The sequence below is a fragment of the Oncorhynchus gorbuscha genome, linkage group LG26 (assembly GCF_021184085.1).
Source record: "Oncorhynchus gorbuscha isolate QuinsamMale2020 ecotype Even-year linkage group LG26, OgorEven_v1.0, whole genome shotgun sequence".
NCBI classification, from domain to species: Eukaryota; Metazoa; Chordata; class Actinopteri; order Salmoniformes; family Salmonidae; genus Oncorhynchus; species Oncorhynchus gorbuscha.
In genome coordinates, this window is record NC_060198.1 from 13,186,040 (window position 1) to 13,201,403 (window position 15,364).

At 47.6% G+C, this 15,364-nt stretch overlaps 1 protein-coding gene across 3 annotated transcripts in view; it reads right to left on the minus strand.

The window, feature by feature from the left end:
- Nucleotides 1-15,364, minus strand: part of LOC124015318 (E3 ubiquitin-protein ligase SMURF2-like) — a 69,765-nt gene that overhangs the window by 16,498 nt on the left and 37,903 nt on the right. For all 3 annotated transcript variants that reach the window (XM_046330483.1, XM_046330482.1, XM_046330480.1), the window contains exons 4-11: nucleotides 15,204-15,337; nucleotides 12,487-12,552; nucleotides 11,872-11,956; nucleotides 11,197-11,280; nucleotides 10,003-10,220; nucleotides 6,277-6,361; nucleotides 4,190-4,348; nucleotides 3,810-3,902 (exon numbers count right to left, since the gene is read on the minus strand). In XM_046330483.1, coding sequence (XP_046186439.1) covers nucleotides 3,810-3,902; nucleotides 4,190-4,348; nucleotides 6,277-6,361; nucleotides 10,003-10,220; nucleotides 11,197-11,280; nucleotides 11,872-11,956; nucleotides 12,487-12,552; nucleotides 15,204-15,337 — 924 coding nt within the window. The remainder of the gene's footprint in view (nucleotides 1-3,809; nucleotides 3,903-4,189; nucleotides 4,349-6,276; nucleotides 6,362-10,002; nucleotides 10,221-11,196; nucleotides 11,281-11,871; nucleotides 11,957-12,486; nucleotides 12,553-15,203; nucleotides 15,338-15,364) is intronic.

Here is a 15,364-nt window from a genome sequence, read left to right on the forward strand (position 1 = left end):
TTATCACATCTATGCAGGCGACCATTCACTTACACTACTGACTACGCACACCATTGTTCATTGTATATAGGCTACTTCAGTTATGAAATATATTTTTGTTAATCCATGATCTCTACGTTGTCTCCCTTTTGGTTACGGGCTTCGAGTCGGTTCGTGACAACACTTACAGACACGTAAACATGCACTCAATTCATAAACAGGGCTTACACACACACTCTTTGTCCTCCCTCCCGGTCCAAGACAGCTCACTCTCCTCCCCAGACGGTGCTAATGTCTCCATCAGACACACCCTTCTATCAGCCGCATCTGGTCTCACTTTGCCTGTTTACTTGCCTGTTGTCAGTCAGTAAGGACTGTTTATAGTTCCGGCTGAGAACTTGTCAGCAATCAAACAAGATGTCCGTGTTCTGCTAAATGCCTTTAATACCCAATAAAACACGATTGTGTGAGTGCCAACAAAGCCATAAAAAGAAAGAAAACTGTGTCTTCATAGAAGTGTGCTGACTGAGGGGTGGAATAAATGTTGCCTTCATAGAAGTGTGCTGACTGAGGGGATGTGGAAGAAATGTTGCCTTCATAGAAGTGTGCTGACTGAGGGGTGGAATAAATGTTGCCTTCATAGAAGTGTGCTGACTGAGGGGATGTGGAATAAATGTTGCCTTCATAAAAGTGTGCTGACTGAGGGGATGTGGAAGAAATGTTGCCTTCATAGAAGTGTGCCGACTGAGGGGGGGTGGAAGAAATGTTGCCTTCATAGAAGTGTGCTGACTGAGGGGGGTGGAAGAAATGTTGCCTTCATAGAAGTGTGCCGACTGAGGGGGTGGAAGAAATGTTGCCTTCATAGAAGTGTGCTGACTGAGGGGGTGGAAGAAATGTTGCCTTCATAGAAGTGTGCTGACTGAGGGGGTGGAAGAAATGTTGCCTTCATAGAAGTGTGCCGACTGAGGGGGGGTGGAAGAAATGTTGCCTTCATAGAAGTGTGCTGACTGAGGAGGGGTGGAAGAAATGTTGCCTTCATAGAAGTGTGCTGACTGAGGGGATGTGGAATAAATGTTGCCTTCATAGAAGTGTGCTGACTGAGGGGATGTGGAAGAAATGTTGCCTTCATAGAAGTGTGCTGACTGAGGGGTGGAATAAATGTTGCCTTCATAGAAGTGTGCTGACTGAGGGGATGTGGAAGAAATGTTGCCTTCATAGAAGTGTGCTGACTGAGGGGATGTGGAATAAATGTTGCCTTCATAGAAGTGTGCTGACTGAGTGGATGTGGAATAAATGTTGCCTTCATAAAAGTGTGCTGACTGAGGGGATGTGGAAGAAATGTTGCCTTCATAGAAGTGTGCCGACTGAGGGGGGGTGGAAGAAATGTTGCCTTCATAGAAGTGTGCTGACTGAGGGGGGGTGGAAGAAATGTTGCCTTCATAGAAGTGTGCTGACAGGAGGGTGGAAGAAATGTTGCCTTCATAGAAGTGTGCTGACTGAGGGGTGGAATAAATGTTGCCTTCATAGAAGTGTGCTGACTGAGGGGTGGAATAAATGTTGCCTTCATAGAAGTGTGCTGACTGAGGGGATGTGGAAGAAATGTTGCCTTCATAGAAGTGTGCTGACTGAGGGGTGGAATAAATGTTGCCTTCATAGAAGTGTGCTGACTGAGGGGATGTGGAAGAAATGTTGCCTTCATAGAAGTGTGCTGACTGAGGGGATGTGGAATAAATGTTGCCTTCATAGAAGTGTGCCGACTGAGGGGATGTGGAAGAAATGTTGCCTTCATAGAAGTGTGCTGACTGAGGGGAAGTGTGAAGAAATGTTGCCTTCATAGAAGTGTGCTGACTGAGGGGGTGGAAGAAATGTTGCCTTCATAGAAGTGTGCTGACTGAGGGGGGTGGAATAAATGTTGCCTTCATAGAAGTGTGCTGACAGAGGGGTGGAATAAATGTTGCCTTCATAGAAGTGTGCTGACAGAGGGGTGGAAGAAATGTTGCCTTCATAGAAGTGTGCTGAATGGGGGGGGGTGGAAGAAATGTTGCCTTCATAGAAGTGTTCTGACAGAGGGGTGGAATAAATGTTGCCTTTATAGAAGTGTGCTGACAGAGGGGTGAAGAAATGTTGCCTTCATAAAAGTGTGCTGACTGAGAGGGTGAAAGAAATGTTGCCTTCATAGAAGTTGCTGACTGAGGGAGGGGTTTAATTGTTGCCTTCATAGAAGTGTGCTGATTAAATGGCCTTCCTGACAGAGGGGTAACTAGTGTGAACTGAGAGGGTGACACAAATGTTGCACACAGCCTTGTTTAACTGGAGTCTGGGGTTTAAATTCCAGGGAGAGACGATTGGCTCCTGACTAACTAGTAACACACACACACACACACACACACACACACACACACACACACACACACACACACACACACACACACACACACACACACACACACACACACACACACACACACACACACACACCTGTGCTCAGCACAGACAGCTCTAAAAGTATTTTGTAAAAATACTAAACAGCACTAAAGCACTAGAATGCGATAGGGTAGTGACTAGTGGCATAACACCCTTCGAGGTACAACAAAGGCAAATACATAGACAATTAAATAAGACACTATTGGATCTGACTGCTGCCACCAAGTGTATTTTATGCAAGTCAACAGTGTGTGGGAGTTTATTGCTTTGGTTTGCATTTCTTTACTTTTCCCTCATCCGTGAAAAAACCCCACATTCCAAGTGTCCAAAAGCAGCTTCTGTCAGAGTGCTGCAAATATTGCCCTCAAAAGGGAATAAGACAGTGTTGTGCATCAGCGTAAACTCACTAAGCTAGCTCCACTACCGGGGGGGCCATTTTGACACATACGGATATGATTCGTGCCGAATGACCAGATGTTGATTTCACAAACACGCGTCTCGTGCCAGGCGCTGTTATTGCAAGGTTTCACCCGAGAATTCATACAAAAATACCTTTTCTTATTAAAAGAAGAAAAAAAATGACACATTCTTGGTGTAAGACAAGAAATTCAAGCTCCCTATACCATAGCTGAGATTTACCTCGTTCCCAACTGGGTTTAGCTACTGCCCCTCCACCTGCTCCTGCCGTGTCCACCTGACTGTGTGCAAAGCAATGTGGGTAATAGCGCATGGTAACTGGACTGTTCCACTGGGGTGCACGGTACACGGCTGGTGTTTGAACAGCTGCTCAGGAGGGGGGATACTGGCATGCACACACCACACACACACACCTGCTGGCTTACTGCAGAGAGAGAGGTCTAGCCTAGCAGCATCTGATCCACATTACAGTGTTTCCTCAGTAGTGGGACGGATCCAGCCCTAACCCCAGATCCAGCCCAGAGGCCTTTCAAGGCATGCCACTACCTGAGGTTCAGCTGAGGCAGCTCACTGACAAACTGTTTGCGCACAGACAGACTGCCAGGAGTGTGTGTGCATGTTTAGTGAACCTGAATTGCATATGTGAAAATCAACAGTGGCGAAGCTACACACACAGACGGCCCACCGGTAGGGTCACACGTTGTCAGCATTTTCTTCCAGTCTGTGTCTTACGCTGCTGTTGTGATACGTGTGGTGAAAGGTTGCCGAGTTTGCACACACACACACACGTGTGGTTGAGTGGTGTGAATCAGTATTGTTGTTTGTCACCCCCTGAAGTGTGGTGTGTGTGTGTGTGTGTGTGTGTGTGTGTGTGTGTGTGTGTGTGTGTGTGTGTGTGTGTGTGTGTGTGTGTGTGTGTGTGTGTGTGTGTGTGTGTGTGTGTGAGTGAGTGAGTGAGTGAGTGAGTGAGTGAGTGAGTGAAGGGTTACCTGAGGTTAGTGTTCTGGCTCTCCATGGCCACGCGGGAACCGTTTGGACTAGGACCGTTTGGACCAGGGCTGTTTGGACCAGGGGGGTTTGGACTAGGGAGGAACAGAGGGAGAGGGAGAGAGAGAGCAACAAACCAACAGTGATATAAAATAGGACATAAAGATCTGACGCCATCACACAGCAGATGGATTCACTAGCAGCAGGTAGAATGCTTCCTCGGCATTTTTGCTACCATGATATTTCACTGTGATCTAGAAAATAGGCAAACCCAGTGTTTTCAGCTAAAACAAAAGGCATGACCCCTGAGTAGACCGTAACAGTGAAGGCCCCAGCTCGAGTCGAAGGTCACAGCCTGAACGGTGACTGCGTTTGCACTCACTTGAGGACCAGGTGGAGGTTGGCGGAGAGGCGCGGGTCGGTGAACTGCGTGGTTCGGTTGTTGTGGTCCACAAAGTAGACGCGCCCCGTTGCCGTGTTGCGGATCTCCCAGCCCGGCGGCAGAGGACCCAGCTCCTCACAGTTGACGTTGCTCAGATCCCTGGGCAGGAAAATAGGACCACAGGAGTCCGTGAACACAACTAAACCATAACCACGTCAACTCCATCACTCACTCAACCTAGGGTGCTAAAACAACAAGGGTATAAATACAATGAGTATAACACTGCAGTATTTACTACTATTATCATCATTATACTTGATTGAGTATTAATCATCTTGGTGAATGAGAGTATATGATCTTTTATAGTGTAAAACCAGGCTTTTATAGTACGACTTGTAAACACTGTCACTACTGTTCGATGTCTTTATTCTACCAGTTAGGTAGGATTATTGAGTGCAAATTGGTCTTCCTAAGTATACAAAAATATTTTCTCCAAGTATAAAAAAGGACATCCCAGAGGCGTGCCTAAATTCAACTCGGCAGAGTCGGATCGATCGCAAAACATCTGAGAAAACACTTTGAATAATTTCAAAAAATTCCCTATCGGTCTCTACTCCCCCGTGAACCTAACATTCTTTTCTGTTGAAACGTAAAACCCTGAAGTGGGATGTTTTAACTGTCCACTGAGGACTCGTCGTTAAAACAGTCTGCACATGCCTGGCTAAGCTGTTTCGTGACATAATAGGTGTTTAACTCGTTCTGGGCCAAATGACCATGATTCAAGGTTGAATCTTAAGGACATTGAATCTCTGAAGACTTCGATATGTTCATTATTTGGGATAAATCGGTGTGTGTGTGTGTGTGTGTGTGTGTATATTAGCGTATCACTGAACAAAAAGTACAGTGGAGTGTTCGATTGAACCTTTTGGGAAACAGTTAAGGAAGGTGAGGAAAGGTCAGGGCACACAACCAGGGTTGTATTCATTAGGCATCAGAAGAAAAAAAGACTGAAATAGGGAGGTCTACCTGGACTTAAGAGACATTTTTAAACGTTTTCCAAAGAATGCCTTAATGAACACGACCCAGAAGACAGACTAAAAAAAGTCTAACAGCGAAAGCTAAATTGTCAGTTTCTAGTCTGTATGAAGGAGAGAGAGAGAGAGAGAGAGAGAGAGAGAGAGAGAGAGAGAGTGACAGATTGTTATTGTTATATGTATGGTTATTTTGACCCTTCGTCATTGTTATTACTGTTCTGTTGACAATATAGATTATTATTATGTTAATTATGTCAATATTGTAAATCTCCAAAGTAAGCTTTGGCAAACATACATTGTTACCTCATGTCAATAAAACAAATTGAATTAAAGAGACACACAGACAGAGACAGACAGAGACAGGCAGAGAAAAGCAGACGCAGACAGGCAGAGAAAAGCAGACACAGACAGGCAGAGAAAAGCAGACACAGACAGGCAGAGAAAAGCAGACACAGACAGGCAGAGAAAAGCAGACACGGACAGGCAGAGAAAAGCAGACACGGACAGGCAGAGAAAAGCAGACACGGACAGGCAGAGAAAAGCAGACACGGACAGACAGAGACAGGCAGAGAAAAGCAGACAGACAGGCAGAGAAAAGCAGACACAGACACAGACAGACAGAGACACGGACAGACAGAGACACGGACAGACAGAGACACGGACAGACAGAGACACGGACAGACAGAGACAGGCAGAGAAAAGCAGACACGGACAGGCAGAGACAGGCAGAGAAAAGCAGACACGGACAGGTAGAGACAGGCAGAGAAAAGCAGACACAGACACGGACAGACAGAGACACGGACAGACAGAGACACGGACAGACAGAGACACGGACAGACAGAGACACGGACAGACAGCTCAGTTGGTAGAGCATGGCGCTTGTAACGCCAGGGTAGTGGGTTCGATCCCCGGGACCACCCATACGTAGAATGTATGCACACATGACTGTAAGTCGCTTTGGATAAAAGCGTCTGCTAAATGGCATATATTATTATTATTATATATTAGAGACACGGACAGAGGTGAGTGTGTGTGTTTCATAGCAGTGTGTACCTGGGCACTCGGGGGTCGTGCCATGTGCTGACGCCCGTCTGGGTGTGGAGGAAGTACACCTGGCCCTGCTGTGTGGTTCTCTGCTCTGTGGGGGGGGGGGAACACAGAAAGACAACACTGTGAGACAAGCTGAGGGGATCCTAAAAATGGCACACCCTTTTGTTCTTCAATTCTTTCAACTTAAAACTACACACAAATGAGTGTTTATGTTCTAAAAAATATGGACAGGACATTAGTGTAGGTGTAACCACCCGGTATGTGCGCACTGACGATGACAGGGACACCTGGTCCATGCACATGTAGTCCCTCTTTCACCCCCATTAACCCTCATTTCCTTCTGACACCACACAACCACGCACCTCTCACTCCCTCTGGCCTTAAGCGAGTCACCTCTGCCAAGAACACTGGGCATTTTCAGGGGCATGGATCACCACTAGAGGTCGACCGATTAATCGGAATGGCCGGTTAATTAGAGCCGATTTCATAACAAACGGAAATCGGTATTTTTGGACACCGATTTGACCCTAATTATTTTTTTTTTTACACCTTTATTTAACTAGGCAAGTCAGTTAACTTCTCTAGGGTAGGGGGCAGCATTCGGAATTTTGGATGAAAAGCATGCCCAAATTCAACTGCCTGCTACTCGGGCCCAGAAGGATTCTGAAAAATTAGGGAGTAAGAGCATTCTGAATGAGTGGACCCTGCCGTGTCAGAGCTTTTTCATGCTCAATCCCGAGAGCGCACCTTTCTTGTTTACCTTGTATATTGACGCCGTTATTGTCCGGTTTAAATATTATCGATTATTTAGGCTAAAAACAACCTGAGGATTGAATATAAACATCGTTTGACATGTTTCTATGAATTTTACGGATACAATTAGGATTTTTTGTCTGCCTGTTTTGACTGCGTTTGAGCCTGTGGACTACTGAAGAAAACATGTGAACAAAACAGAGGTTTTTGGATGTAAAAAGACTATTGAACAAAATAAACATTTATTGAGTAAATGAATGTCTTCTGAGTGCAACCATATGAAGATCAAAGGTAAGGGATTCATTTTATCTCCATTTCTGACTTGTGTAACTCTTTGAAACGGTGTACGGTAGCAGGCACACCGGTTCGTGTCAAAGAGCTTCAACGCAAGCTAGTTTTTCACACTCAACAGTTTCCCGCGTGTGTCAAGAAGGGTCCACCACCATAAAGACATCCAGACAACTTGACACAACTGTGGGAAGCATTGGAGTCAACATGGGCCAGCATTCCCTGTGGAATGCTTTCGACACCTTGTCGAGTCCATGCCACAACGAATGTTTGGTATCCTCATCATTTATGAACTTGCATATGAAGAGACAAGTTGTATATGAAAACAGGAGGTAGAAATAGAGGATGGGGAACTTTCACAGACCAGGGAGATTGTGGTGGCTGGTGGCCCCGGCGCTGTGAACCAGTGTATTGCTGCAGCATATCAACAATGGTGCAATACACATTCGACTGTTGACACTCAACTCTTGCAGGAACTGCTGACACACTCCAGCCACATGAGGTCTAGCATTGTCTTGCATTAGGAGGAACCCAGGGCCAACCGCACCAGTATATGGTCTCACAAGGGGTCTGAGGATCTCATCTCGGTACCTAATGGCAGTCATGCTACCTCTGGCGAGCAAATGGAGGGCTGTGCGGCCCCCCAAAGAAATGCCACCACACACCATGAATGACCCACCGCCAAACCGGTCATGCTGGATGTTGCAGGCAGCAGAACGTTCTCCACGGCGTCTCCAGACTCTGTCACATCTGTCACATGTGCTCAGTGTGAACCTGCTTTCATCTGTGAAGAGCACAGGGCGCCAGTGGCGAATTTGCCAATCTTGGTGTTCTCTGGCAAATGCCAAACATCCTGAACGGTGTTGGGCTGTAAGCACAACCCCCCCCTGTGGATGTTGGGCCCTCATTACACCCTCATGGAGTCTGTTTCTGACCGTTTGAGCAGACACATGCACATTTGTGGCCTGCTGGAGGTCATTTTGCATCGCTCTGGCAGTGCTCCTCCTGCTCCTCCTTGCACAAAGGCGAAGGTAGCGGTCCTGCTGCTGGGTTGTTGCCCTCCTACGGCCTCCTCCACGTCTCCTGATGTACTGGCCTGTCTCCTGGTAGCGCCTCCATGCTCTGGACACTACACTGACAGACACAGCAAACCTTTTTGCCACAGCTCGCATTGATGTCCCATCCTGGATGAGCTGCACTACCTGAGCCACTTGTGTGGGTTGTAGACTCCGTCTCATGCTACCACTAGAGTGAAAGCACCGACAGCATTCAAAAGTGACCAAAACATCAGCTAGGAAGCATAGGAACTGAGAAGTGGTCACCAACTGCAGAACCACTCCTTTATTGGGGGTGTCTTGCTAATTGCCTATAATTTCCATCTGTTGTCTATTCCATTTACACAACAGCATGTGAAATTTATTGTCAATCAGTGTTGCTTCCTAAGTGGACAGTTTGATTGACTTGGAGTTACATTGTGTTGTTTAAGTGTTCCCTTAATTTTTTTGAGCAGTGTACATAAATTAACTGTGTGTTGGTCTCCGGCTGTAAAAGTCAAAACTGGTCCAACACTGTGTGCACGGGGGTGCTCGAAATAGCTGCACTCCATAGCAACAGCCTAGCAACCACCAGCCTGTAGTACTTAAATCTTATTGCATAATGTATGAAATACATTCCATCTGCATGTATAATGTATACAAGACAGAGGCTGTACAGAGGGAACAATAATAATAATATCTGACGCGTCGAGAAGGGCAGACTTGGTGGTTGATCAGAAACACACAAATGAAAACCAGTTCCCCTCGAATGTACCCTTTCCTGTCCTCCAAATTAGGGAAAAGTTCCCTCTCCCTTCCCCTCAAGCACTCTTGCTCTCCTCCTCTTGGGCACACTCTCTCCTTCTCTCACCCCCCCACAACCTTCCTCTCTCAGTCTCTCCTTTGTGGAAATATCACTCGGCACTGCGAGAACACTTGAGCGCTGGGAAGTGTTGGCAAACATGGGGAAGTGAGGAGAAGAGGGGCGAGGAGAGAAGAGGGGCCTTGAAAACACAGCCTGCGCTGACTGCAGCTGTTATGATGTGGTGCTGTGGGAAGAGGGAAGCCGAGAGAGGGAGGGAGGGAGCTGAGAAAAGTAAGGAGGGACAGAGGGATCTAGAGAGACACAGAGGGTAAAGGCTGTGGTTGTAGTAGCAGGGAGATTGTTGTACTACCCTATCAAAGGCTGATAACAAAGCCATGTATACCCTGGTATTACCCTGCTACATGGATACTGCAAGCTCCATTCATTCCTTTCACTGATAATTACAGAGTGTGTGTTCATGTGTGCGTACTTGTGTGTGACTATCTCTGAGTCAGGTCAGCTGAGGTGTGTTTACAGAAGCCTTTGGCACATCATGCTAGCTGAGTGAGCGAGTGTCTCTCTCTCTCTGATAATGAGGTCGATCAGGCAGAGGGTGTTGTGTATCTGACTGCACCCCTGTCCTCTCCATATCCCTTTGGTAGGTCATGCGGCTTTGTAGGCTTGTGTGTGTGCTTCTGTAACCACATCACCTGACCACCATATTCCCTCAGGCAGGTCAAGCAGTGTGGAAAATGAGTGTGTATACATTAGTTATGTGACTGTGTGTGTGTGTTAGTGTATATGTTTGTATGCCCGGTATGTCGGTTTTGTTGATGTTGTGCGCCTCACCGTATCCCTCGGGCAGGTCCGGCGGGGTGTGGAGGTGGGTCCTGCTCATGTAGTTCCTGTGTCTCTGGGAGCGGACACGTCTCTCCTGGACCCGCGCGTCACTGCCACTGCTGGGCAGCACACCGATGGCCGCCCCGTTGGGTGTCATGACCGGAGTGTTCTCATCCACCACGCAGCTGAGGGGCCGCCCAGAGGGGCTGGAGTACTCAGACGCCGGCCTGGAATGGAAAGGGGGGGAGACAAAGGTTGAGACAATATCTAAGAAAGTGTGCACATTTGACGGGGTATTGGTTTGTGTGTGTGTGTGTGTGTGTGATGGTGTCAGACTGGGTATGTCCCCCTGCCTGTGTGTGTCTTAGTGGCAGTCTAGTCCATGAGAGTGGCAGGAAAGCAACTGATAAGATGACTGGTCAAAGGGAGGAAGAAAAGGAGAGGAGACGAGAGGGAGACGAGAGAGAGCGAGCCCCGTCCCCGTCGTCCCCCCGTCCACTGCCCCAGACCACTTTGTCTGTCCTTCCAGGGCCACGGATGCCTTGGTTATCTCATTGGACAAACCCCCCCCCCGCCTTAACCCCTGCCTCACCCACCTCCTCTCCCCTAACCCAATCCCACAGCACACTACTCCCCAGCCAGCTTAAAGAAAAATAGGAAGGCCAGCTCCAGAGGGGTCATTTATTTGTTTGCTTACTTCCTTTATCGGCTCCACTGATACGGGGACCATGTAAGGAAGGCGACAGTTGTTCCAGGAGAAAAGGTGGGCCAGGCCAAACCTGGTTGGCCCCATTTATGGGACTGAGCCTTTCAGGAAATTGATAGGAACTCACTCATTAGGCTGCCCGGTAACTGGTTTGTTTCCCTTTTCCAATAGTGCATGGACGGCAAGGCACAATATACTACTAGACAAGCTTGATTTGCATGGGGAGGTTGTAGTTGTGGCATATAAGCAACTGTTTCCCTTTTAAAGGGCAACGTAAGGAAGACATACTAATAAACAGGCCAGAGGTGAAGAGGGAGGTTGATGATGTGTTGTATAAGAATGTCTGGACTGTTTCCGTAAATTACAGATTATGGATCTGATCTTTGGTACTCAGTGTGTGAACAAACAGTCTGCTGGATGTTGGCAGCCCTCCAGAGTCAGTAGCTTCCAAGGGAAGCTTCTATCTGGCGCAAAGGTGTGTGTGTGTGTTGACGTACCGGGTGGGCCTCTCCCATTGCGTGGTGCGTGTGATGTGGTTAAGGTACTGGATCCGACCAGAGGCTGTTCTCCGCTCCTCCCAGCTGATACAGAAGGACAGACGCACACACAGGAAGACAGACACAGTGAGCAACAGACCAAGGAACAAGTATTTCCATATGCATTAGAATGTTTTTTTTTATCCAACCAGATTCAATATGCCCCTATTCCAACCAGATTCAGATCAACCTTCAAGCTAAACCTTATACAATACAAAAATAACTCTCTACATAAGAAAACGATCTAATAGCTGATTTATGCTTGATCCGGCAATGCGGTCCGGAGGCTCTGCATGAAGGGTGTGATGCAATTACAGAGCCTCCGGAGGCTTGCAGAATCCAAATCGAGCCCCTCAAATTTTCTAACAACGCAGAGCGTTCCATATAACTTTGACATGACTGTTTGATGGATGGGTGGGGGCGGGATGTCCTGTCTAAACACAAACCCACTTCGTTGACAACAGTACTGCTCAACAGCTCTGCTACACGAAATGACATAAGTATGAATGCCCTGACTTAAAATGCTGTACGTTCGATGCAGACGCTGGATTGGCCACGCAGAGCCTCTCTCATTGGATACACGGCAAACTGGAACATAATGTAGCTTTAGTCAAGAGAAACATCCGGAGGCCTTACCCGTCAGGTAAATCATTATCAAACAGACGGCTGCAGTCCACCACGGGGCCTCCTGTGCCGATACGGTCTCTGGACTGTAGACTCACTGGAGACAACAGCAGCAGTTAGATAGACCAATATCATGCAATGCGGTATAAGGCCATGAGAATGAGATTATCCTAACCGTGACCTGACCAAGGGAAACTATCGACCCTAGTTGAACTGGGACTCAAAAGAGTTCTTCCTGGTCAAGTCACAGTCTGGAAAAGATCTCCAACACTACAAGCAGTGGGTGGTGAGGTAAACCCAGAGTACTGAGACACCGGATCCAGAGAGCCCAGTCTGTGTTGTGCAAACAAACTCTGTGGAAACCTATGAGGTCAAAGGTGGTTTTACTTAGAAACAAGACGACGAGCTACTCAGACAGACATGGCTTTCCTTTCAGACAGTCCGATGATGGTGACAAAACATCCACCAGACCTGCGGTTGTGTCAGACAGAACCACACGTCTGCAAACTCGGACCAAAGTGTGTTTTTGTGTGTGTGCGTGCTTGCTTCTGTGGGCGTGCGGAGCTGTGTGTGTGTGTTTGTGCGTGTACTTGTGTGCGGTCCACAGCACTGCACAGATCTACTAACCAACGATCTGGCCTCTCACTGTGTCATTGTCATTGGGGCCCAGCTTGTTCAGGTCCAGTCTCTGATCTGTGGGTTTAGAAGAGAACAATATCCATGAGCAAAGAATAACTTATCAAAGCTTTATTTTTCCCCCGAGGGAATTTATAAAGCTTAAAGGAATTATATCTGTCTGGCCTTAGTATTGAGTAAGGACAAGACAAACACTGCCATTACAATACCGTTATGTCATCACCACAAGAGGAACACAATACTACCCTGCATCCCAATGCGGGCTTGTCTCTGAAGCTAAGCAAGGTTGGTCCCTGGATGGGAGACCAGATGCTGCTGGAAGTGGTGTTGGAGGGACAGTAGGAGGCACTCTTTCCTCTGGTCTCAAAAAAGAAAAAGATCCCAGGGCTGCCCTGTGTAGGGTGCCATCTTTCGGAGGGATGCTAAAACGGGTGTCCTGACTCTCTGTGGTCACTAAAAATCCCATTGGCACTTATCGTAAGAGTAGGGTTGTTAACCCCGGTGTCCTGGCTAAATTCCCAATCTAGCCCTCATACCATCATGGTCACCTAATGATCCCCAGCTTCCAATTGGCTCATTCATCCCGCCTCCTCTACCCTGTAACTATTCCCCAGGCCATTGCTGTAAATCAGAATGGGTTCTCAGTCAACTTACCTGATAAAATAAGTGTCAAAACAAATATACCCTCATACAACATACCAGTTTGCATTCAAAACAAGAAGTGAAGAAAACTAATACCTTGGACAACAAGAGAAATATTCAAAGATGAAGACAGAGTCAGAAAACGACATCAAATCTGCCTATGAACAAGACCGTCGGCTAATGGAAGGAGGCCTACACTAGTAAAGGGATCTCCATTTCACAGTGCAGGTTAAGACCTGATCCCAAATCAGCCACAGCTGATCTCCCTCTACTCATCCTAAAACATCCTAGACATATATGTCAGGTCCTATTAGCTAACTCTTTGGTCTGGGGGAGCAGAAAGTGAGGGGGGGGGGTGTAGTGAGACTATCCGCTCCCCGGTGTCTTCCTGACAGACAGCACTGAGGATCTGTTCCGGATACGTGTCCAGACTAAACAGGGACGGTCTAGGGGTTACAAGGTTGGAATAGTAAGCAGCTTTCAGGAGGAAAAAAAGAAAAGAAAAAAGGAGACTAAGTGAAACTGGATCCTGGCCCTGCAAACATCTGAGGTGCGGAGGGGGTGGGGGGTGGGGTAGGCTCAGACGAAAGGAAAGAGCGGGGGAATACAAAGGGTACGGGAACCAAAACGACCACAAAGACAGGACACGGTCTACACAACATACGTAGGCTTAATTACCAGTGTATCAACAGTATACGTCTCTCTGTATACAAGTCTTGCCACCCAGACAGTGCATAGACGATACTAAAGTGACTGATCCATGTATATATTCTATACAAAGGGCTCAGAGGTTTGTGTCAGTGTGCATGTGTGATCCTACAGTCATTTACAGGAAGTTGTAGAGCTGTACCGGGCCAGACTGTTAGGAAATGGCGCGGCAGCAGAAGAAGAGGCCCCTAGAGAATGTGGTGTCTGGACCACAGACAGGCGGGGGGGGCTTGCGACAGCCTGTCTCCCTTGTTGTCCACATCAGCAGCATCTACCCATACTGACTGGCTTCAGTGCCACACTGTCTGACTGACAATTTCTAGAGGACTCTCATTGTCACAGCCAGTTATGGCTCCAATTCGAAGACACTTAGGGAGAAAACCGCTGAGTGGTATAGATAGATATACATATATACTATAGACGGAGGGTGAGGAAGGTAGGGAAGTTAGATGTACAGATATTGCCTATGCTATGATGTAGGCCTATACTGTAAGTGGAGCCAGCTTGTTTAACAGCCTAGCTAGCATCTTTAACTGTTATAGCTTGGCCGAAAAGAGAAATGCTCTATACCTACGGTTGTTCACTGCTAATGCTATCAGTCGGGATGGGACCCAGTCTGAACGCAGCATCTAGCAGCTAACAAGCCAGGTAAACAGAGGAAAGAGACTTTCCAGTAAGTACTCATAATGAAGCAGTCACTGCAAGAGTAGAAAAGGGAGACGGCACGTCTACTTCACATACAGTTAAGTCTGTGTCTGAAGAGACAGCAGGACGTGTGTGTGTGTGTTTCCCTTCACGCTACAGAGGTGGAAACCCCGGGGAGTGTGTTTGAGCTGGCAGCGCCAGGCGTGGGCGAGACTCCCAACTCCCAGGAGCCCCCTATCCCGCTCTCGATGGCGTCCGTCTCACCAGGCCAGGCAGCGCCAACATGCTCCGGGCCCTAGCCAGCCAGACTGGCACCTGATACCCAGAGAGGGAGCGAGCAGAGCGGGGCAGCGACAGTGCCAGCCCTCCCAGATGGTCGTCAATCAATAGGGTTTAATGGCAGGTGCGTGTGTGTGTAATAGGGCCTTCTAGGCAGTGGGGCAGGACAGAAGCCTGTCTTGTCTTTGATGTGGTCTATAAATCAAATCATGCGTTGCGTAATAGGAGTGGAATAATGATGAATAGAGGGGGGAATGTGTGTCTGGGTTTGAGTAATCGTTGGGAGTTTTTTTTTGTGCTGTCTCACACCATACTGAGACCACCTCCAGACACACACACACGTACACATTGACTTTTGCTCAAAAAGTGCACGGGCAAAAATAAATGATTGCTCTAATACATGCTTGAACGCGCACACGCACACACACACTTACAGCCGGTGTCTTTGAGGCGGTTGATGGCGTTGGAGAGAAGGCGTACACAGCCCAGGAAGCCGGCCCCCTGCTTCTTGTGAATCTTCTTGTGGTTCCACACACTGATGGTGATGGAGTCAGACTTCCCAATGTACCTGTGGAGGGCAAAGAGAGAGTGACAC